The sequence below is a fragment of the Hemicordylus capensis genome, chromosome 2 (assembly GCF_027244095.1).
Source record: "Hemicordylus capensis ecotype Gifberg chromosome 2, rHemCap1.1.pri, whole genome shotgun sequence".
Classification (NCBI taxonomy): domain Eukaryota; kingdom Metazoa; phylum Chordata; class Lepidosauria; order Squamata; family Cordylidae; genus Hemicordylus; species Hemicordylus capensis.
Genome location: NC_069658.1, coordinates 209096507 through 209118922, shown reverse-complemented (window position 1 = coordinate 209118922; position 22416 = coordinate 209096507). Strand labels below are relative to the sequence as shown.

The 22416-nt window shown below is 50.1% G+C and overlaps 1 protein-coding gene across 6 annotated transcripts in view; it reads right to left on the bottom strand.

Annotated features, from left to right (window-relative positions):
- Window positions 1–22416, bottom strand: part of DAZAP1 (DAZ associated protein 1) — a 63250-nt gene that overhangs the window by 6243 nt on the left and 34591 nt on the right. For 3 of the 6 annotated variants that reach the window (XM_053299250.1, XM_053299246.1, XM_053299251.1), the window contains exons 7-11: window positions 18474–18556; window positions 8257–8410; window positions 6935–6964; window positions 5432–5647; window positions 5041–5223 (exon numbers count right to left, since the gene is read on the bottom strand). In XM_053299250.1, the coding sequence (XP_053155225.1) occupies window positions 5041–5223; window positions 5432–5647; window positions 6935–6964; window positions 8257–8410; window positions 18474–18556 (666 nt within the window). The remainder of the gene's footprint in view (window positions 1–5040; window positions 5224–5431; window positions 5648–6934; window positions 6965–8256; window positions 8411–18473; window positions 18557–22416) is intronic. The other 3 variants (XR_008316849.1, XR_008316850.1, XM_053299247.1) reach the window with 2 other exon arrangements.

Below are 22416 nucleotides of genomic sequence, written 5' to 3'. Positions count from 1 at the left end.
GATGTTAAGGTAACCAGCCTGTAATTTCCTGGACCCCTTTTTGAAAATTGGTGTTACACTGGCTACTTCCCAGTTCTCTGGTACAGAGCCTGATTGTAGGAATAAGTTTATTTATATATATTTGCAACGAGGTCAGAAATTTCACATTTGAGTTCTTTAAGGATTCTCGGGTGGATGCCATCTCGTCCTGGCTATTTGTTAATTTTTTATTTTTCAAGATAGTTTAGATCATCATCTCTCATCACCTCTGACTCTGTTCTTTATCCTCAGTCCCTGAGAAGCTTGGTTCAGGCACAGGTATATGTTCAGTATTCTATGCCATGAAGACAGATGCAAAGAACTTGTTTAGCTTCTCTGCAATATTCATATCCTCCTTAATAATCCCTTTCACGCCCTTATCATCTAGCGGACTAACCATTAGCAGGTTTCCTGCTTCTGATGTATTTAAAGAAAATTTGTTATCCCCCTTGATGCTTTTAAGCTAAATGTACCTCAAACTCTCTTTTCGCCTCCTTTATTGTCCCCTTGCATTTGTTTGTGTTCCTTTCCGTTCTCTTCATTTGGGCAGGATTTCCAATTTCTGAAGGAAGCCTTCTTCCCCTTTTTATCTTCTTTGACTTTATCCGTTAGCCCTGCTGGCATCCTCCCAGTCTTGGTGGTACCTTTCCTCCTTTTTGGTATAACATTCTAATGTATACCTTTTTGGTATGCATTCTAAGCTTCTATTATTGTGGTTTTAATTAAACTCCATGCATTCTGGACTGAAGTGAGTCTCCCGATTTTCCCTTTCAATTTTCTTTTCACCAAACTCCTCATTTTAAAGAAGTTTCCTCTTCTGAAGTTCCAAGTTCTAAGGAATAAGCAATTCTTGCATATATGCTGACTTTGATCACACTATGGCCATTGTTCCCTAAAGGGTCGATGACACTGACATTTTGCACCAGGTCCAGTGCACTACTAAGGGTTAAGACCAAGGTCGCCTTCTCTCTGGTTGGTTCACTGACCAACTGTTCTAGGGCACAGTCGTTCAGTGTATCTAGAAAGTTGGCCTCTTTGCCATTACTTGCATGTGAATTTACCCCAGTCTATGGGTAACTGAAGTCACCCATTATTACTGCCCTGTCTCTCTTTGATGCCTCCTCAATTTCCTTCTGCAACTCCCGGTCACTGTCAGCATTTCGATCAGGAGGGCAAGAGCAGGTCCCCAGTAGCACATTTCCTTTCAGCCTTGTATTGTCACCCACGTAGTTTCTGTAGAGCACTCCGATCTTCCAAGGTTTTCTAGCCGGTTAGATTCTAACCCTTTCTTTTTTGCTCTTTGGTGTACCCAGACAGAACTGTTGAGAGAACCCATTGGTCAGAAGTAGACCAATCTCAAGTATTCCAGAAGTCCATAATACGTCCTCCCACCCCGAATAGTTGGGAGTCAGGACTGCTGCCTGGAGGCCTTGTCCTGGGATGAAAACCATAGACCTAGACTGGGCCTGGAAGGCCTGGCAGCGTGATCTATTCCAACAGGGCTGGTGGCTCCTAGGGGCCTCTCTAGCACATAAGGAAGGGCAAAAGGCCCTGGTAAAACCTGTGTGGAGACCTATTTTCCTCCTTTTAAAGGGAAGAGCAGAGGGCTCTGTGCTTATCCTTAGTTTATACTAGGATGTCCTTAAGGGCCTCTTCCCTGAACAGTTTGGAACCTAGATAAGGAACAGCAATCGGGTTGGTTTTGGAGGTGTTCTCAACTTGCCAGTGCTTCAACCAGATATTTCCCCTGGCCCTTATGTTAGCACCCACAGCTCTGGCAGAAAACCTTATGCTGTCGAGGGGTCATGTCAGCTGTGAAAGCTGCAGCTCTTTGGAGCCTGAACAGTTTGTGCCTCAACCTGCTGCTGTCCAAAGGCAACATCTATCCAGATGAGTTGGAGAGCAACTCATCTATCCAGAGGAAATAAGGGAAATCGTAGGGCCTGCCTTATCTGCCAGAGAAGTAGACTCATGGGCCCTGTGCACAGATGCCTCTGATTTTTTATCCGTAGGTTCTTTTAAAGCAGAGTCCCCGTCCTTGGGGACAACAATTCCACTGAGAAGAGCCACAACTGGAGTGTCAGTAAGGGGAACATTAAGGAGGTCCAAACTCTCAAAAAAAAAAACCCTGTAAATTTTGTTTACTGCATTAGGGCACTTATTGGCAGAAGGAACCTGCCAATAAATGCTTTAATGTGTCTATGAAACCCTCAGGCATGGGAACTTTCAGCTGTGGAATTTTAGGAAGAACTAGGGAACCCTTAAGACTGGGCCTCCTGTGATTCAGTTTGAATATAGGAACATAAGAAGCTGCCATATACTGAGTCAGACCATTGGTCCATCTAGCTCAGTACTGTCTGCACAGACTGGCAGTGGTATCTCCAAGGTTGTAGGTGGGAATCTCTCTCAGTCCTGTCTGGAGATGCCAGGGAGGGAGCTTGGAACCTTTTGCCTGCAAACATGCAGATGCTCTTCCCAGAATGGCCCCATCTACTAAGGGGAATATCTTAACAGTGCTCACACATGTAGTCTCCCATTCAAGTTCAAATCAGGGTGGACACTGCTTAGCAAAGGGGACAATTCATTCTTGCTACCACAAGACCAGCGCTTCTCCCAAATACCTTTAAGTCCCAAAGCAGAAACAGCTTGTGAGAGTAGACTGAAAATCCTCCCGGAGAAAAAGACGCTGATTTGCTGGTAATGCAGAAGCATCAAGTGAGACGTCCCCCTCCTATGATGACTCAGGGTGAAAGCCTGGAGATGAGTAATCAGAGTCTGGGCCCCCAGAAGGGATAGGAGGATCAGATGATTCAAACCCTGATTGCTCAGAAGAGTGTGTGTGTGTGTGTGGGGGGGGTGTTCCTGGTTGACCTTTTCTTATTAGATTTTTAATGCTCCCCCCCCCCCCGAATCTGCAGAAGGAGGAGGAGGAACTCCTACTTTTCTTCCTTTTGAGGCCAGCCTTGTGTACTTTGCGCTCTCCTTGATTGGTTGCTTAATCCAATCCTGCCATTCAGAGGGACTGGATGGCTCTGGAGGGAGGTTGGGCAGCAATGGTCTTGGCAGGACAGAAAGAGCGCTGAGGGGTAAGAAGGGCACACTGGGGTTTGGGCCTGACCCTCAGAGGAAGGAGGGGTCTCACTGGCCCACGGCCCTCCTGTACATCTTCTTCCCCATTCTCCTGCTGTTTGTCTGCATCCCTGATACTGCTGGACTCAGAACCTGGGTGCCCTGTTGGGGTTGGCTGCTCCAGGGAAACAGGCTGTGAAGGTGGGAGAAGTGAGCGCTCCGCAAGCTGCGGTAATGGCAGTGGCAGCGCCGGCTGCTGTTGTGTCTGAGAAGGCAGCAGAGGTGGAGCGGAGGGTCCAAGCAGCACACTTGGGATTGGAGTGGTGTGAATGCTCCCCTAGTTATGTCAGGCCCTTCGCCTGCTTGCAGATGGCACACTCAGTTTTCCTCTGGCTGCGGGAGTAGCAACTGGAGCCACGGCTAGTGCCTCCCCTGGGATCGGTGGGGGGAAGCAGCTCGGGCTGTGGGGCACTTGCAGAGCTCCCTCTAGTGTCCCCTGTGGAAGAGGTCTTCAGTTCCTTCACGTTTATTTTTGGCAGAAAAGAAGTATTCTTATGCTTGGCCCTAAAGACCAACACACTCATCTTCCTCTGACCAGAGCCATGAGACCAGAGAGACCATGAGACCAGAGCCATGACCAGAGAGAAAGAGAGAAAAAGGGATGAGGGTGGGGGCTGAGACAGCAGAGCAAAGAAACCCAAAAAAACTGAACTACTATTTTTTTTAAAAGGAAAAAGAAAAACAAGAGGTGCAGAAAAGGGTGAGGTTAAGTGAAGACACAGCAAGGACTCTCAAAGCCCTGAGACAAAGAGAGAGAAGGCAGGAAAATGGGACCAAAGAACAAGGCAAGCAAGGAGCTAAGGAAGTGGCTATCTGGAGTGAAGGCAGGGCAATGAGTTGAAGGGAGCTGCTGCCACCGCCGACTAGGGTCCTCTTAAAAGTTTCCTTCATTTGCATAGTCCTGCCTTCTGGAACATGTGGGTGGAGAGAGTGGATAGGGTTAAATTTTCCTCCTTCCCTCACAACACTAGAACACTTCACAGGGGTCATCCCATGAAACTGAAGGCCAGGAAATTTGGGACAAATAGAAGGAAGTACTTTTCCACACAGCGCATAACTAATCGATAGAATTCTCTGCCACAGGATGTGGCCACTACCTTGGAAGACTTAAAAAGGGGCTTAGACAGATTCATGGTGGACAAGTCTATCAATGGCTACTGGTCCAATGATTATAGGTCACCTCCAGCCTCAGACAAGATGCCTCTAAATCCCAGTTGAAGGGGAGCAAAAGCAAGAGAGAGGGCATGCCCTCACCTCTTGCCTGCGGGCTCCCCAGAAGCGTTTGGTGGGCCACTGTGGGAAACATGGTGCTGGACTGGATGGGTCTTGGTCCTGGTCCTGCAGGGATGTTCTTATGTTCACAAAGGGTGACCTCATACACCAGCAGAGAATTATGAAACCAGAGAGCCTTTTGAAACCCCTTTCAGTTTAGGAGCCTGGAACTTGCTGTTTCAAGAGAAAAGAGCCTTCTTACAAAAGCCAGGAATTTGCTTCGATTCTTAGCTTGCCCACCCCACTCCCCCTGGTCAAATTTCTCCGTGTGATTTCAGATCAGCTGCAATTCAAGCGACAGCTACTGAATACTCAGTGGATCCCACCCTAGTCTCCTCCCACGGATGGGTACCATGTTCATATGGGGCAGCCCTGTTCAGTGTAACACAGTATTCACAGGACAGTGAAGATTAATGCAAGCCTCTCCTTCAAGAAAACGGGAAGGGCTTTAAAAAGATGGAGACCAGACCACAGTCTCAGTGGATGCTTTCCTGGGTGTTACTTGCATGCAGAACCCCCACTTTCTTCACTTATTTTGGTCCAGCAGAGCATGATGAACCACAACAAAAAGGAGAGGAAGGAGAGACAAGCACGCTTGACAGATCCAGAGGAGGCACTTACCAAACTGACTATAGGGGAATTCGGGCTGGGCGGTCGGTGGCTTGCTCATGTCCTGAGTTGGCTGAGATGGTGGCGGCGGCGGCGGGAAAGCTAGTGGTGTTGCCCCAGGAGTGGCAGGTGGTGGAGGAACACCAGTAGGGGCAAACTGGTCAGGAGGTGGTGGTGGGGCACCGTATCCAAAGCCTGAGGAGGGGAAAAGAGAGAGATGGAGAACAATCACCGCACAGGGCAACCAGGGCAACGTCGGGAGGAAAATGCGTGCCAGTTCGGCTGCTACCGACTGGCTCCATCAAAGCCAGCGAGGGAACGGAAAGGCTCTCTGGGTGGGACCACTCCCCCGCCCTCCCCTACCACATACACCGAAAGGTCCAGGACTGTCCGGAATACTCACTGAAGGGTGGAGGGGTGCCGTATCCCTGCGGGAAACCCTGTGGGGGAGGGAATCCTCCTGGAGGTGTCGAGACGATGTATGAGGTAAAAGGCGGCGGTGGAGGCGGAGCTCCTCTCCCTGGAGGAGGGGGACCATACCCACCTGCGGGGGGGGGGGGGAGCCAGTGAGAAGCAGAGGGTTGAGAAAAACGGGAGCTGTTGACAGAATGGATGGTGTCTGAGCCAGCCCCGTGAGAACAGGACATTACTGGAAGCACTTGGGACAATTTTCAAAACTTAAAACTGCTATCGAGAAGTTTTAAAAAACCTTTAACCCACCACAATATACAATATATACAAAACCACCCATAAACCAATGCAAGAGATTTATCTAAATATTCTCAACCTTGGGTCCCCCAATGATGTCTCATCACAACTCCTATCATCCCCAGCCCCAAAGACCTTCCACTGTACCAATAAATTTGGCTGCATTTCTAAACTGCCACAAAAATTTGAAGTTCTGTTTTGTTCTGCGATGCAATCAAGTTATTTGTGGGCGGCAGCAGCAGCTCCTCATTAAAATCAAGGTTTATAAGGTTAACAAAAACTTACACACTCCCAAACTGCAGAGTAATCTAAAAATCCCTAGCACAATTTATTATTATTATTATTATTATTATTATTATTATTATTATTATTATTATTATTTAACAAAACAAAACACAGACTACAGAAATGCAGCTGGATACACTGCAGAAATTATTCTGGGTGCCAAGACAAAGGGAACCTCCAAATGTTGTATGCTGGATTTAGTAGCTACGAGCAACATAAGTGGCTGCTGCCCAGATAACTGGTGGATTTATTGATTTTTTAAAATTGTTTATTATTACTACTATTCTATAGCCAAATCAGCCTCTGAGCGCCTGAAAGCAGGGGACCCCAAGCCAGAGGGGTTAACATGGTGGAAAAATGAAAACAAGACACACTTTTAATCTAGATGTTTCAATAGAACACTCCAAAGTGGAAGGCTTTCAAAATGAAAGAAGTATTCTGACAATAAAGGTTGAGGCAGGCCTGCAAATAGCCACTCACCTGGGGCACAGCCTATATATAGGCTATGAACTATCTATCTAGTTTCTCCCCCCTCTTATGAACCATTTATCTATCCACCCACCCACCTACTTCCGCCCAGCTTTTCAGGTTGCCAGTGTACCACAAGTGACTCCCAGAGGCGCACACACACACACACGGGCTGGCAGCATTGGTGGCCTCTCTTTGCAAGGCTTTAGCATGCATTTACAGAGCAGGTTCCTTTCACTCTTATGGCTTCCTGCCAGGAACCCTGGGAACTGTTGCTCAAGAGCTACCAGATCACTCTTGGCACCCTTCCAAACAAAGGGACAATTGTGGGTCTTTGGAGGAAGAGTGGCAAGAAAAACATGTCACTAAGCTTTGATAACAGTTTGATCTGCACAGTTATGGCTACAGCAATCATCAATAACTCCACTGTCATAAACACACTTACCAAGTGCTTGTCCAGCGGGCACCCACATACCTAAAGCGGGGCGGGGGGAGAAGACACACACACAAGAAGAGAGCAAGTCAAGCACTACACCTTTTAGATGGGAACAGTGCTACAAAGAACTGTGGGAACTTCAAGGAAGATTAAGTTTGCTTGGGAAAGCCCTTCAATTCCAAAATGGGGCATCTGGATACCAAAAGGTGGCAACGGCAGAAAAGGCACTTGAGGTACGGCTGCAGACTCCCAAGGCTGAAAGTGTGTTGGGACTGAAAGGGCGGTTCAGATTCCCTGCTCAGCCACGAAGCCTGCAGCACTAACAGCCAATGGCTACCTGCGCCGACCCGCTGGGAGGGGACCCATAGTTTAGACAGCCCTCATCTATCCCATACATCCACTGGCAGTTTTGAAAGCAAACGCCATTTGGAAAGGAGCACTTTTTGGAATGAAGGACTAGAGGGCTGAGCTGGCTACCGCATGGATTGTGCCTTAGAACTACAGGGTGTGAAGGGTTGGAAGGGACTTGGAGGTCTGAGGCCAGCCCCCTGTGATAAAAGCCCTGGCAGACCCCCTTCTACAATCTCAGACTGAAGGGGGTCTGGACAGGTCATCCAGTAGCCAGACGACAAGAATTTTATTCCCCACCTCGGGTGTCAGGGCTCAAGACAACTTCACGCGGTGCAGTTAGAACGCTTTGCTCAGATTTGGTTGTGGCTAGGTCAATTCTTTTTTTAAAATTACAAGCTCCCATCCTGTGTTGAATGACAACACATAGGCAAGTAAATGCCTTGCTTTTACAGAACACCTGACAGACAGAACACCTGCACAGCTTCTGAACACACAGATGTCTGGGAGGACCTAGGTCATCTGTTGATGCTAAACACTGGGTGATTCGGGACAGACAAGAGCAAATACTTCTTTATACAATTTGTCGTTAAACCATGGAATTTGCAGTTGCTGGTTGTGGTCATGACCACCAATCTTGATGGGTTTCAAAGACAAACTCCTGGAGAATGGACTATCAATGGCTACTAGCCTGGATAGCTCTATATTTCCATCAGGATCAGAGGCAGCAGGCCGCTGGACACCAGGTGCAAGGGAACACCAACGGGAAAAGGTAGTTGCCCTCTTTCCCCCGACTCGCGGGCTTCCCAGATGTGCCTGGATGGCCACTACATGATGCAGGATGCTGTACTAGATGGGCCTTTGGCCTGATCTGGGAGGGCTTTCTTTACCTTCTGAGGAGCACCCGTGTTGCCCGTTACATCCCAAATGTGGCAGAGGAGCTATGTCAACCAGGACCCCACAAGCCGACTTGTGTCAAGTACCTTGAGGGCCATATCCTTGCTGCCAGGTAGGTGGGGGCTGCCCCGCCCAACCATTTGCAGCACTGGGCACGATCCGGCCCCCCCACTGGCTGGTGCCTGTCGGCCCTGGCATCTGGCTCTTGCTATCCCGTGGCTCTGCTCGCTTCACTTCCACCTAGACAAAGAGAGGATGTGCTCAGGGGAGAGAGAAGCTGAGAGCCAACTCGCCCCCCCCCCGCCCCGGTTCCCTTCAAACACGCCCTTAAGTTACATGTTTTAAAAACTCTTATCTTAGCACCTTATGACTTATGGCTAAATACTTAAAAGGTATTTTAAAAGCTTACTTGTAAGGCCCACTAACTTAAAAAGACAGATAGTCAATGTTTCTCAGGTACAACTGATGTCAGAGAAAGCCGTTCCAAGAATCTTAACTTTGTGTGCGGGCAGGGCAAGTTATATACAGTCCTATACAGAATTTCTTTTCCATTAAGTTAAATCATTTTGTATTGGCTCCTCTTAAGACAGGGTGTCTTCAACAGGTTTTCACTCTGGAGCTCTGACACCTTGCTTCATGGGCAAGAAGAGTTTACATGCAAGGTTGAAAAAAGGTACTAGTGCTTGAGAGCCAGAGATTTGGGAAGGATTTTTTTAAAAAAAATTATTTTTGGAAGAGGGGAAGAGGGGGAGGCGAGGAAAGTGGCAGAGTTGATGGCTCAAACCCACAGCATCCAAACTGAAATTTTAGGCCATGATCATACCTGAGAAACACACATTTCTTTTCCAGTTTTTCCCCTCTTGTTCTCTTTTTAAAAAAATCTTCTTTAGCCTTAAGATTTGTTGCTGTTATTTAAAAGTCTAATGGAAGATAGAGACTTACCTTCCCCAGGCTAACGCTTAAAGAACCTCAATTAACTCAAACAATGTCAGAAGGAATGGATGTGATAAGAGAACCTTACATTACATCTAACAAAAAAAGTAAACAAACATGCAGGTAATAAAAAAATGGACAGTCGAGTCAATAAGAAGCAAAAACCTTCATACTGTGTTAAGTCAGGAGAGAAGCTTGCTTTGCAGAGGCAAAAAGACCATGCTTCATTCACACATCAATGAGCCTCAGGGCTTCAGGCCACCGGGCAACTTAAAAATGAGTTTCCTATTCAAGATAAACCTTCTCCAAAATAGCCAAATACGCGGAGACCCAAAAGCATTCATGTTAAGGATTGTTTTACCAAAAAATAAACTTTGAACTTCTAGTGAACCTGTGCAATGGAGGCAGAAGACAAGGCTGGAGGTGAGGAACAACATCCTGAAGCCTTTAACAAACTCATGTGCATGTCAAAATGCCTCTAACAATTTGGTCCTTATCAGCTATGTTTAAATCAAGTGTCTTTGCCTCCAAAGAGTCCTTGTCTGGGTCAAAGGCCCAAAGTGCTGCAATCTTGCTTCAGCTAAGTAAGCCTGGGAACCCAGTGTACCCTCAAGGTGCTCTTTGGACGAAAGATGGGATACAGAGGTCACCAATTAATGATCAAGTACTCCAGATTAACAATGGTTATGGCAGGCTGCACAATCAATGCTGACAAATGTCTCCAAGCTTTCTTGCTCAACCTCCTTTTAGTTACCCAAACCTGGACAAAGCAACGTTTGTCAAATGCTTGCTGATAACATATGCCAGGCAGTGCTCCCTGCAACAGGGATTCCCAAATGTTGACTACAACTCCCATCATTCCCAGCCAAAGGCCACTGCAGAAGGGATGATGGAAATTGTAGCCAACAACTGCTGGGAAACCCTGTTACAGGGAACATTGACATCAGACAATTCTCCGAGTTCAGGATGCTCTCAAGGTTCTGCCTGCTGTCACCAAGCGACTCTCCTGGGTGCTCTGGACTGATGCCATCAGCAACTGGATTGAATTCACTACTGAGGAAGCAGCAGCTCCGTGTTTTTGCATGGATGCAGTTTTTCACCCAATATGTTACAATACATCCGCTGCTCCCTGGCATGAACAAAGAGATCCTAGGAGCGACCCCCCCAGATCTTATGCTTTCAATTTATTTATTTTTTTAATGTTCTCATTAGTTATGAATCATAAAACCTGAACCCTGGCAGATGGCCAAGGCCTCATATCAGAAAGGTACATTGGTACTCACCGTGAAGGTGTCTTCTGGCTGGTGTAGAAGAAGTCACCCAACGTGGGATTACATCCCTCCACATGCTCCAGAAGGCAGGAAGTAGAAAAAACTTGAAGGTCCTTAATCCCCTGCATGTGGGCGGATCCCTTCAGTAACTACAAAAGCTCAAGCTTCAGATTAAAACATTAACATCGAATGTAAAAGAAACACATAAGCCACACCCAGGTAAGCGATACAGATGCACCAATAGGGCACAACGGCATCCAACAAACATAGAACTGAACAATGTGACGGAGAAAAAACAACCCGGGTGGGCCTTGGGTGACCTCTTCTACACCAGCCAGAAGACACCTTCACGGTGAGTACCAATGTACCTTTCTCGGCTGGTGTAGGAGGTCATCCAACGTGGGAGATACCACAGCACCAACCACGGGAGGGACAGCATAGAGAAAACTAGACAGATATACAGCCCCGGGAGGACCCTCTGGAGGACCCTCCGACCAAAAGCAGCCCTGGCTGCCGAGTGTTCGTCTAGCTTATAGTGCCTGGAGAAGGTAAAGGGCGTAGACCAGGTGGCGGCCTTGCAGATCTCATCCAGTGAGGCAAGAGAAGACAATGCCGCCGAAGTTGCTGCCGACCTCGTCGAGTGAGCCGTGACTTGACCCGGAGCAGGCAGGTTCTGAACCTTGTAGGACTCTACAATGCAGGATTTAACCCACCTGGCGATGATCGCCTTCGACACCTTAGTGCCCTTTTTAGCCTCCTTAAAAGCCACGAAAAGCACGTCCGATTTCCTAAACACCCCTGTCCGCTCTATGTAAATTTTTAGGGCTCGCCTCACATCCAAACAGTGCCATTCTTTTTCAGAAGGGTGTTTTGGATCTGGACAAAACGAGGGCAAATAGATGTCGGCTGCTCTATGAAAAAAGGAGTTCACCTTAGGGGAGAACGATGGATCCGGTATGAGACGCACCGCGTCCCTTGAAAAAATACACAGATTACTTTTTACAGAGAGGGCCTGTAGTTCCGACACCCTCCTAGCCGAGGTAACCGCCACAAGGAATGCTACCTTCCAGGATAGTAGCTTAAGTGGAATGGAGCGGAGGGGCTCGAAGGGAGGAAATTGCAGCCCCCGGAGGACAATATGGAGATCCCATGTCGGAAATCGATGACATACTGGTGGTGACAAGTGGCTGGCACCTCTAAGAAATTTCCTCAGCAGTGGATGCTGCGCCTGGGACGACTGTCGGTGTGGAAACAGCATCTGAACCAGGCATGCAGCCTGCCTCTTGAGCGTATTGGGCTTCAACCCCATGGTCAGACCGTCCTGAAGGAACTCTAACAGTTCCTTCAATTTACAACGCCCAGGATCAAGAGACCGCCTAGCTGCCCACCTCAGGAAACTCCTCCACGTGGACTGATAGATCTTATTAGTCGAAGCTTTTCGAGAGGCCAAAATCGTCTCAATCACACTCTCCGAAAGATGGTCTTTCTTTAACGCTGTCCTCTCAGCTTCCAGGCGGTCAGTTGCAACCAGTCCGGGTCTGGATGAACGATGGGCCCTTGCTGTAGCAGATCCGGACGAGACGGCAGTCTTAGCGGGCGCCCTTGCGCCAACTCCACTATTTCGGAGAACCACGGCCTCCTTGGCCAGAACGGGGCGATCAAGATCAGGCAGGCCTGAGAATCCCTCAGCTTTCTGAGACAACGCGAGAGTAACGGTACTGGTGGAAACGCGTATAGCAGACACGGAGGCCACTGCACCGATAGAGCGTCCGTCTCCTCTGCCCCCTCCGTCGGAAAGCGAGAGAAGAATCTGGGCAGCTTCTTGTTTTCCCTCGAGGCAAAGAGATCTATTTGCGGGAGCCCCAAGGTGCAGGTTATCCACTGAAACACTGACGGGTGCAAACCCCACTCCGCTGGTTGAATATCCCGGCGACTCAACCAGTCTGCTTGAATGTTGGATGCACCGCTCACGTGGTGGGCCAGGATCGATGTCAGGTGGCACTCTGCCCACGACAACAGCTCCACTGATTGTAGGTAGAGGGATCTGGATCTTGTTCCTCCCTGCCTGTTGATGTGCGCTTTGGTTGATGTGTTGTCTGTGCGTACTAGGACGTTCCTCCCCTTGACTAGGGGGAAGAAAGCCAACAGGGCCAGGTACACTGCTCTCAACTCTAGCCAGTTAATACTGTGGGCTGCCTCCAGATGTGACCATCGCCCCTGAGTTGATTTGTTCAAGCAATGTGCCCCCCAGCCCGACAGGGTGGCATCCGTAGTGAGCAGGATGCGATTGGGCTCCACGAATGCCCTGCCCTTGCACAGGTTCTCGTGCACTGTCCACCAGGCAAGTGACTCCAGCACAGGCCCCGACAGGAAGATCCTCTTGTCTTGCTTGAGAGCAATACGATGCTGATAAGGCAGCAGGGCCCACTGGAGCTGACGCAGGTGAAATCTCGCCCAGGGGACCGAATCCATGGCCGCCACCATGAGCCCGAGAAGACGCGCCAGGCGTAACAGGCTGACTGCAGGATGCTTCACCACTGATCGGACCAGGGACGTAAGTACCTCCATCCTGTCGGGGGGGAGGAACAATTTGCACACCGAGGTGTCGATGATCACGCCCAGATGACGAAGGCGCCATGACGGGGTCAAGTGGCTCTTGCCCACGTTGACCAGAAAGCCGTGTGCCTTCAGAAGAGAAATGGTCTTGCCTAGCGCCGCTTCTACCGCCTCCGCTGACCTCGCTCGAAGTAGCAAGTCGTCGAGGTAGCAATAAAGGTGGACCCCCTCTGTGTGGAGGACTGCTATCAGAGGGCTCAGCACCTTCGTGAAAACTCTGGGCGCCGACGACAGACCGAACGGAAGAGCCCGGTATTGAAAGTGGTCGCCCCCGTAGCAGAATCTCAGCAGCGGCCGGCTGCGAGGGTGAATGGGGACGTGGAGATATGCGTCTTGCAAATCGATGGACGCCAAAAAGTCCCCCTCTTGAAGAGCCTCGGAGATGGTGCGCAGTGTCTCCATCCTGAATTTTTTCTTCTGCACGTACCTGTTGACGGGTCGGAGATTTAATACAGCTCTCGCCGAGCCATCTTTCTTTGGCACTGTGAATATTATGGAGTATATTCCCTGCCCCCTCTGGGGAGCAGGAACCCTCTCTATGGCCCCTATGTCCAGCAGGTGATGTATAGCTAAGAGTAGGCCCCTGTGTTTTCGGGGGTTTCTCGACGTGGGGGTGATGAGGAACTTGTTTCCGGGCCGGCTGGTTAGCTCCACCTTGTAACCCCCTCTTACGATGGAAAGGACCCAAACATCTGAAATGGAGCCTTTCCAGACGTGCCAAAAGTCCAAAAGTCGAGCCCCTACCTTGCCCTCCTGACCGTCAGGACTGCTGTTTGGGGGCCCGAGACTGAGGGGAGAAAGCCTGGCGGGTTTGGGAGGAGAAATACTGCCTACCCTGACCCCTGGGCCTGTTCCACTGAGGTCTAGCCGCCCGAAAAGAGTCTCTCTGGCGGAATTGTGGCCGGTAGGACCTAAGAGGTTGCGGAGCTCTGCGGCTGAAAGGCCTATCTTCCTTCCGTGTGGCTAGTGGAAGAGATTTTTTCTTGTCTTTGGTCTCAACTAAGACCTCTTTTAGGGCATCATCGCCAAAGAGCTTCCCACCCACATAGGGTACAGCTGCTAGGTTGGCTCTAGAGGTATTATCGACCTTCCAGTACTTTAGCCATATGTTACGTCTGGCCAACACCCCAGACCTCATGGCCCGTGCTGAAAAACGCACACTGTCAAAGGTAGCATCGGCTGCGAGGGCAGCAGCCTTCTGTAAGCGAACAAGCCTACGGCGCATGCGTGCTGGATCCGAGGGAGGCTCGTTGAGGAGCTCATCAATCCAGAGGACTGACGCCCTGGACACAAGGGAGGCTGTAGTATCGGCCCTAATTGCCAGGGCTGAAGCGTCATGTGCCCTACGCAGAGCTGCCTCGGCCTTTCTATCTGCCGAGTCCTTAAAAGTTGAGTCCCCATCCTTTGGGACTACCACCCCACTGAGCAGAGCCCCGAAGGGCGCATCTGTAAGGGGCACCTTTAGCATATCCAAAGTGTCCTCCTCAAAATTGTAAAGCTTATTAACAGAAGCTGGGGTCCTTTTAGAGGACGAGGTAGCCGACCACTCCTCCTTGATAGAATTAACGAAGCCCTCAGGCATAACAGCCCATAGTTGGACTGATTTAGACTGAGGCAACACTAAGGAGCCCTTAGACGGGGGAACATCCTCTGCGGGAGCGATAGGCTTCAAGCCCAGCGCTAGAAGGGCCTGGTTAATCACTGGCTGTGCATCTTCCATTAAGGCAAGCCGTTGACTATGTACTCCAGCACCCTGCTCCTCTGGAAGCTCCCCTTCCTCAGATGAGGAAAACTCAGACTCCCTATCTCCCTGGGTAGAACCCACATTAGATCTGGGGTGCTGGAACACGTCGGGGGATTCCTCACCCAACTCCTCCGAAGAATGAGTGCCCCCTTGCGCTGAATAGGGCTCAGCCCTCATGGACTGCCTGGGCCGTTTCCTCCACGGCTCCTCGCATTCAGATTCAGAGGAGGAGGAACGGGTAAATGTTCTCTTTCGTTGCCTCGCCCTGGACCGGTTCTTGAGAGCTGCCTGAAGGGAGCTCTGAACCGCCTCCTCAATCCACCGCTTCATAGCCGCAGGGCTCAGCGTACCTCCCAGCCCGCTAGCACTTGAAGTGGCAGGGGCAGATTCAGGGGGGGGATCCCAGGCGGGGGCCGATCCTCCTCTTCCCCACTCCCCTGTGCCAGCCCCGGTCTCACCGCTGCAGCAGGATAATCGCCGCTCAGGTCCTCCGCTCCGCCACGCCGCTCCTCCAAGAAAGATCCCTGCTGCATTTCCGTCTCCCCGCTGAGCTCCGCCACAGCAGGCTGCTGGCGTTCCTGCTGCGAACCGCCCGCGGCCTCCAGGTCATGGCGTCCGGCCACCGGAGACAGGAGGGGAGGTGCTGGAGAGGCCGCTCCCTCCAGAGCAACTGCTGACGAGTGCGCGTGCGCCGTAGCAGCCGCGCGGTGCCTCGAGCCCTCAGGGGAATAAGCGCAATCCAAGTGGCGCTTCTTCTTGCTCTTTTTTGTGCGCAGGGTATCTTTCTGGGGGCGACTGTGCGAGGCTCCTTGCGCCGCATCCAGCCCCGAGCCTCCAGAGTTGTGGGTAAGCCGCTGTGGCCCAGTGGCGCCAGCAAGGCCCCCTCTATCAGCCGCCATTTTTTTGGAGCGTCGTTGATCGTCACGCCCGCTTGGCGGGAAAAACCGTTGCCTGGCCGAGTGTTCCCTGCGTGCTAGCAGGCCGACCCCCTTCTCCTTTGCCATCATCGGAGGGCCACTCCAGAGGGGGGGGGAACAGGACAAAGCAAGGCAGACGTTCGGAGGCGAGAGGAGGGAGACACGGGGGGGGGGGGGCAGAAAGGCAAGAGAAATAGTGACAGGAATTTTTTTTTTTTTTTAAAGATGAGATACCGAAGAAACGAAGGAGGATGAAGACTGGGAGCAGAGCAGGCTAAAGACGGAAAGGACTGACCAAAATAGCAAAGAAAAACCAAAGACCAAGAAGCGAGCTAGCTGGATGTGTCTTCTGGAGCGAAGGCAGGAAGTAGAACTGGAGGGATCCGCCCACATGCAGGGGATTAAGGATCTTCAAGTTTTTTCTACTTCCTGCCTTCTGGAGAATGTGGAGGGATGTAATCCCACGTTGGGTGACCTCCTACACCAGCCGAGAAAGGGCCAAACAAGAGGGGGCAAGGCTTTGCACCCCTATTTCTCTGCAGCAGCCAAGTCATCTGGAAAGAGCTGCTCAGTCCCCACAGACGGCTCTGCTGGGCTCTTCCTAGCTGCCCATCATCAACGGTCACACCATCAAGCCAGACTGGATGGCTGCTCCCAACTTTTAAAAGAGGTTCGGCACCAGGACTGCCTGTCCCTTCCAGCTCTCCCTTTCCAGGAGCTGGGACTGTTCAGAGCTTTGGGCGTCTCCTGGAAACTATGGTCGCTCCTCCTAGGGGCGACTTGCTAAGGTGAAGCAGTGGTCTGAGTTGAGCGGCTGAACCCAAATCAAAAGGCAGAATGCTTTCACCCGTAAGACCTCTAGCAGTGCTGACAACACAGTATGAAGATGACAACCACCAAAAGGTCACTTAACTGCATTGTGGTTAAAAACACAATTATATATAAATATATAAAAGAATATGTGGATTTGCATCAAAGTCTCACAGTAAGTGACCCAATTTTTCCCCGTTTTGTTTAAACCATTCCTTCACGATGCTTTTGTCAACTCTTTGGTCAAATTTAGTCTTTGAAAGACAGTGGTTCATACCCAGCCAGCCCTCTCTTCCCGCTTGCCTCCCTTATCATGGGTATATGGAATAAGGAACGCACATCTGAAGGAGTGGTCATGGGAAGCGGAGCCTTGGGCAACATAGCAATTCCACTGGCATCTCCAAGCCATCTTCTGTCCTGGCTGCTCAAGACTGACTTCTCCTTCCTTGACATTTCCCTCCTCCTCAGGAAACATGCTTCTGGGAGCAAAGCAAGTGTGGCCAGCAGGCACCCCATCACACACACCGAGGATGCTTATGTATACCCCTAACAGTTCCCCTTGCTCATGTGAGTGCAGCCAAACAAAGGTCGTGCTCTCAGCAGAGGAGAAGTGCTATTAAGAATTGGCAATGCATTTAACCTTGGCAGTCTATAGATTCTCTTGAACTAAGCAAGTACTTTGCAATTAACCTATGGAATTCTCTGCCATGGGATGTGGGGCCACTAGCTTGGATGGCTTTCAAAGGGGCTTAGACTAATTCACGGAGGTCTATCAGTGGCTACTAGTCTGGAGGCTAGAGGTCACCTCCAGACTATGAGGCAAGATGCTTTTAAATACCAGTTGCAAGGAAGCAACAGCAGGAGAAAGGGCTGCCCTCACCTCCTGCCTGTGGGCTTCCCAGAGGCATATGGTGGGAAACAGCATGCTGGACTAGATAGGCCTTGGGCCTGATCCAGCAAGGCTATTTGTTCTAAGTCAGCATTTTTCAACCTTTGAAGGATCAGGGAATGCATGCTCACTCTCTCTCTCTGTGTCTCTTGTAACCGGGTGGCCAAAGAAAGCCTCTTCCCATGCAAAGGAATCCAAGGGCATTTTGTGAATGGGAAGGTTTTCCTAATTGCATGGGCCACCAATCGGGGCTGTCTTGCCTAATCCTTGTCCCAGTGCTCCCTAGAGTGCGCTTGCCTTCCCTCAAATCCCACCTTTCTGTGACGCTTTTAGCATCACTTTGGTGCCTCCAAACCTGACCAGAACTAAGTTTATATGTGACACTGAAATAATGGCATGTTCTTCCCATTTACCCCCCACCCCACCCTATTCCTGTTCCTTCTGTTGTCTTCTCTGTGGGGGATTTGCAATTGTAAGCTCCTTGGGGCAAGATGGCACTCTAAAGGTAACAGGCAAACATGCTCAACCTATTGCTGAATATCACGGGGGGGGGGGGGGGGAAGGGTGGACCTTGGTCCAAGGAGGCTTATCTGGGATGACCTGACTTCTGCATCAACCTGCCTGACACTTAACTCTGCCCTGCTCTTGATTCCTTCTTACGAGGAGGTGGGCCTTTCCTGTAGCAGCCTTGATACTTTCTATGCATGGAAATCCTTTGGCCTCCTTCATACTTGCTTTTCAAAAGCAGGCAGAGAATTTCTTTGCTCAACAGAAGTCTTGGACAGTTAAGCTGACACCTCACCCCACCTAAAACAAATCCTGTTAATTGGATTTTAATTTGCTATTGTATTAGGTCTGGGAGCTTTCATTTTCTGTGAGCCACTCTCAAAATTTTACATAAGGAAAAAGAAAGGAGTCCCTGTTAAGTTGGGAGGATGGATTTTCTATTTGAGCCAAAGGAGAGTTGTAAACCTGATAAAAAAAGGCTTCACCTTGGTGGGTTCTTTGCCCCTCAGTATCCACCCACCTACCCCAAGCTAGCAGTTCCTAGTTGCCAACCAAATTGCCAGTTGCCACAAGCCTCAGCTTGGTCTTAAGGTAAAATAAAACTACAACTACACACTTTTTTGCCCATGATGTCGTGAAAATGCATGTTGACAGCCTGGTCCACTGATTGTTCGTCCTCGAAAGTAATAAATCCAAAACCTAGCCAACGACGAAGAGTGAATCAAGGTAGCAGGGTGTTGTGACACAAAACAGGACGATGAACAGTATTAGGGGTGGACCAAGGGTTCAAGCTGGGGTTTCAGGTCGACTCAGGAGGGGGTGACATTCCCAAGAATTTGATATTTTGGGGGAGGAGTAGAGGGGGCAGAAAAAGAATGTTGCTCACACTGATCGAGGACAAAGGATGGACAAATGTTTCAGGAAGGGCTTCTTTTTGCCCAGGTAATGCATGCTCAAAAAACCTCCCAAATGAACCCCAATCCCCCCATCCCATACATCGTAGCAGGAGTGCTACATCCCTGAAAATGTTCAGTGGTCAAGGCAATTCGGATTGGATACAAAACAGGCAAAAATAGTTTTGAAGAGTTTGTAATCTAGAAGCAACCTGAGCAACAAACAAAGAAGTGTGGGGGGCATGGTTCTAGGACCAAACATATTTTGGGACAAGGTGTGGGGTTCCCTCCTGCCATTTTTTGAAACCCCAGATTTCCCCCTTGGTTTCATTTTGCTTTGCAGCTAGTGCTGATAGCAGCCATTTATTGCTCTAAAGCGTTCAACAGAAAAACAAAATAAAGAGATACAGTCTCTTCTGTCACAGTTAGTGTCTCTCCAGGCTTACCCAACAGGGTTGGGTAAACCCACGGAGCCTTATCATAGAGGAGATTCATACTTAAAAGACACAAAGATACAGGCCAACGCAGACGGCAGCAGGTCAAAAGGCTGCAGCTGCCGACAAGAGCAAAAAACCTAATTGAAGAAAATTCAACAGATGGTGGGGCGGGGAGTGACTTAAAGGTATCTCCTGCTTATGTAAGGCAGTAGGAACGAAATAAAGTGGATGATGCAAGATGGAGGTTTTCATGGGACTATATGGGCAGAAATCTTATGCTGCTTGGGAGCTGGGTCCTCGTGGAACGCCTGCTCCCACAAGGAGTTTAAAGTTGGAAGGGGGCCTGGAGTTCATCTAGTCCAGAGGCTCGCAATCTCCAGGCCCCAGCTGATGTTGGACTACAACTCCCATCACCCCTTGCCACAATGGCCCATGGCAGGGGGCAATGGGAGTTGTAGTCCAACATCTGGGGACTCAAAGTTGCGATCCTCTGGACTAGTCCATGCGCACCCCCACCCCCCAGGCAGTGAGGTCACCTTCGAATGCCCTCCTCCTGAGATTCCGTTCTTTAGGGACCAGTGGGAGCTGAGGAGAGGAGTGGTATTCCCTCCTCCTGACAGAGTTCTCAGCCCTGGTGTCTACATTGCTATCCTTCAGGAGCCAGGCTTCTCAGAATACTTAGTGCTGTTGCCAGTGCTGGGGGTGGTGGAGTCACTGTGCTTTTTTTTTTTTTTTAAAGTAGAGAACAGCCAGTTTTTCTGCCTAAACAAAGCAGTGAGCAACATAATGCACAGGCTCCCGGCAAAACTGGGGCTGCTGCGCACCTTCAGAGACAGGCCCAACGGCAAGGAGCCCAGCGCTGCTGTCTGGAAGGGCTGAAGGGCACTGCGCTACCACCCTGTCGCTACACTCTCGGGCCAGACTCTGGCAGCTACATCCTTAGATTCTGAGCAGAACCCCAAGTCTGTCTGGGAAGCAGGAGTTGTTTTCCTAGCATTCTCAGAGGGACTCCGGAGGCGGCTGCGGCGGCAGCAGGGTCCAGCTCAGGCCCAGAGCTGCAGCTGGCAGGGTGGCCGTTCTCCACTCCAAGACACTCTCTGCCCTACTCAACCAGGCGGGCTGCCATTTGGGCTTGCACCTCCTCCCATGGTCATGGCAGCTGTCTGGGAAGGAGGCTTGAAGGCAGAGATCTTCACCACTATTTTACAAGCAGAAAAAAAGACAGTTCAGCGTGAGAGCCATTCCCCACGGAGCTGACCTCTGCACGTGCTGCGATTTCCCCACCGCTGCTCCACGGAAGAGAAACAGAGCCCCGCCAAGCCCCGCGTCATCTTAGGTGCTCAGGGGCTGCAGGCAAGTGCAGCCCAGCCCAGCACTTTCCCCACTGAGCTGGGGTGGGGTGGGGGGCTGAGAAGGACTGCACTTCCCAGGGCTCCATGCACACCTTCCAAGGTGGGGAGATGGTGGTGGGGCCGGAGAAGGCTCCGTTTCCCGGGAAGGAGCTTCACTGGCACTCGGCAAAGTGCGGCACTGTATGGCGGGTATGGTGAGCTCTGCACAGTGCCAGGAGAGCCGCCAAGTGGAGAGGATGCAGCTGGAGCTTGGCACAGGCCTCACCGACAATTAGAACACCAAGAAAAAATCCAAGTATCATATACTAATGTTTTAACATAACAATAAAATGGTATGGTTGGAAAACGGCCTAACTATAACCATACCGTTTGATCATCATCATTATATTAAAACCTTCATGTATAACTGGATCCTTTCTTGATGTTCTGATAGACTGTCAAATCCTAACCGACAACTCGGCAGGGAGCAACAGGGCCATTTCATTAAACCCACTTGCCCGGTCACCACTGAGGAGGTGGAGTTTTGCCGAGGCAAGCAGGATTAGTGGGGCTTGCCACACCTCTGGGGGCAGCAGCTGCTTCAGCACTGCTTGAAGGGCCGATCACTAACCTGCCCAGCAGAAGGCTCTTGCCCACCCCCCTTTAACCTCTAGAAGGTCACACCGTAAGGTCGGTACCTTCCGGAGCAGAGGCAGGCAACCTTGGCTCTCCAGGAGCTGCTGAACTACAGCTCCCATCATCCCTAGCCACAATAAAGTGCAGCTGGGGGTGAGGGGAGCTGTAGTTCAGCAGCAGCTGAAAAGCCCACGGTCTGCTCTAGAGGGAGATAAGAGTGGCAGTGCCAGTGCCAGCAGCAACAAGTACTGCTGAAGCGGCAGCTGCCCGCACACACACACACACCCCCAAGCAGGTGTGCAAGAATTGTTGGGGTGGGTGAATGTGGTGAGCACAGTTCCAAGGCTGGGTTAAAGGGGGGGGGGGGGACTTGGAAGGCTGCTGCTCAAGAAGAAAAAACCATCTGGATTCCCTACGGCATCAGTGGGTGAGTCAAAAGGCCAACTCTTCTGCGAGGCTTTTGCCCGGAGGGTCAGGTGTTGGTCCACTTTGCTAAGAGAGCAGAGGGGGTGGGTGATTCAAGGCAGGCACGGCTCTGCGAGTTGGAAAGCGCGTGCACACACAGAGGATACAAGAAGAGGCTGCTCTTTGCTGTGTGTCTGAATCCCACCCCCACTTTTGGTGCTGAAACAGTGCAAAGCAAATTAGGACATCAAAATAAATGCAGCTAACCCTGCCCCAAACATTGAAAGTTCGTCTACATGCCAAGAAAGGACAAAGCCTGTTCCCTCCTCGATTTGCAGCAATGGCCTGTACCTCTGTGATAAATTACCAGCTAGAGAAGGAGAAATCTAAAGAGATATTAATCACAAACAGTTCACAGAAAGAGAGAGAGAGGGGGGGAGGGGGAAGAGAAAGAAACTTAACATTTACTGTACTTTACTATGAAACACTTAAATATGCCACTAAGGATGTATGTCTAAATTAAAAAAACAAAAACTAAGACTTAACAGCTTAATAAATATGAAGTGAAGAATTTACGCATTGCTTTAAATAATGGAGTCAAGAAGGAGGAGTGGAAGAGTCCAGATGGCAAACTGTTTTCTAGCATGTTTGACATGCTACAGTGTGGTCAGGAAAAACTCACATCAATGGCTTCTTTTTTAATATTAAAGATAGTGCTTCCAAAAGCCAATGGAAAGGTGACTGGTGCAATGGAAAACAGGACAACGCAACAACTGCTTTGGATTTGGGCTTGGGATGAGAAGACATGCTTTCTCAGGCTCTTCGGGTCAGGGAGAAGCGGCTCTCTTTTCGACATA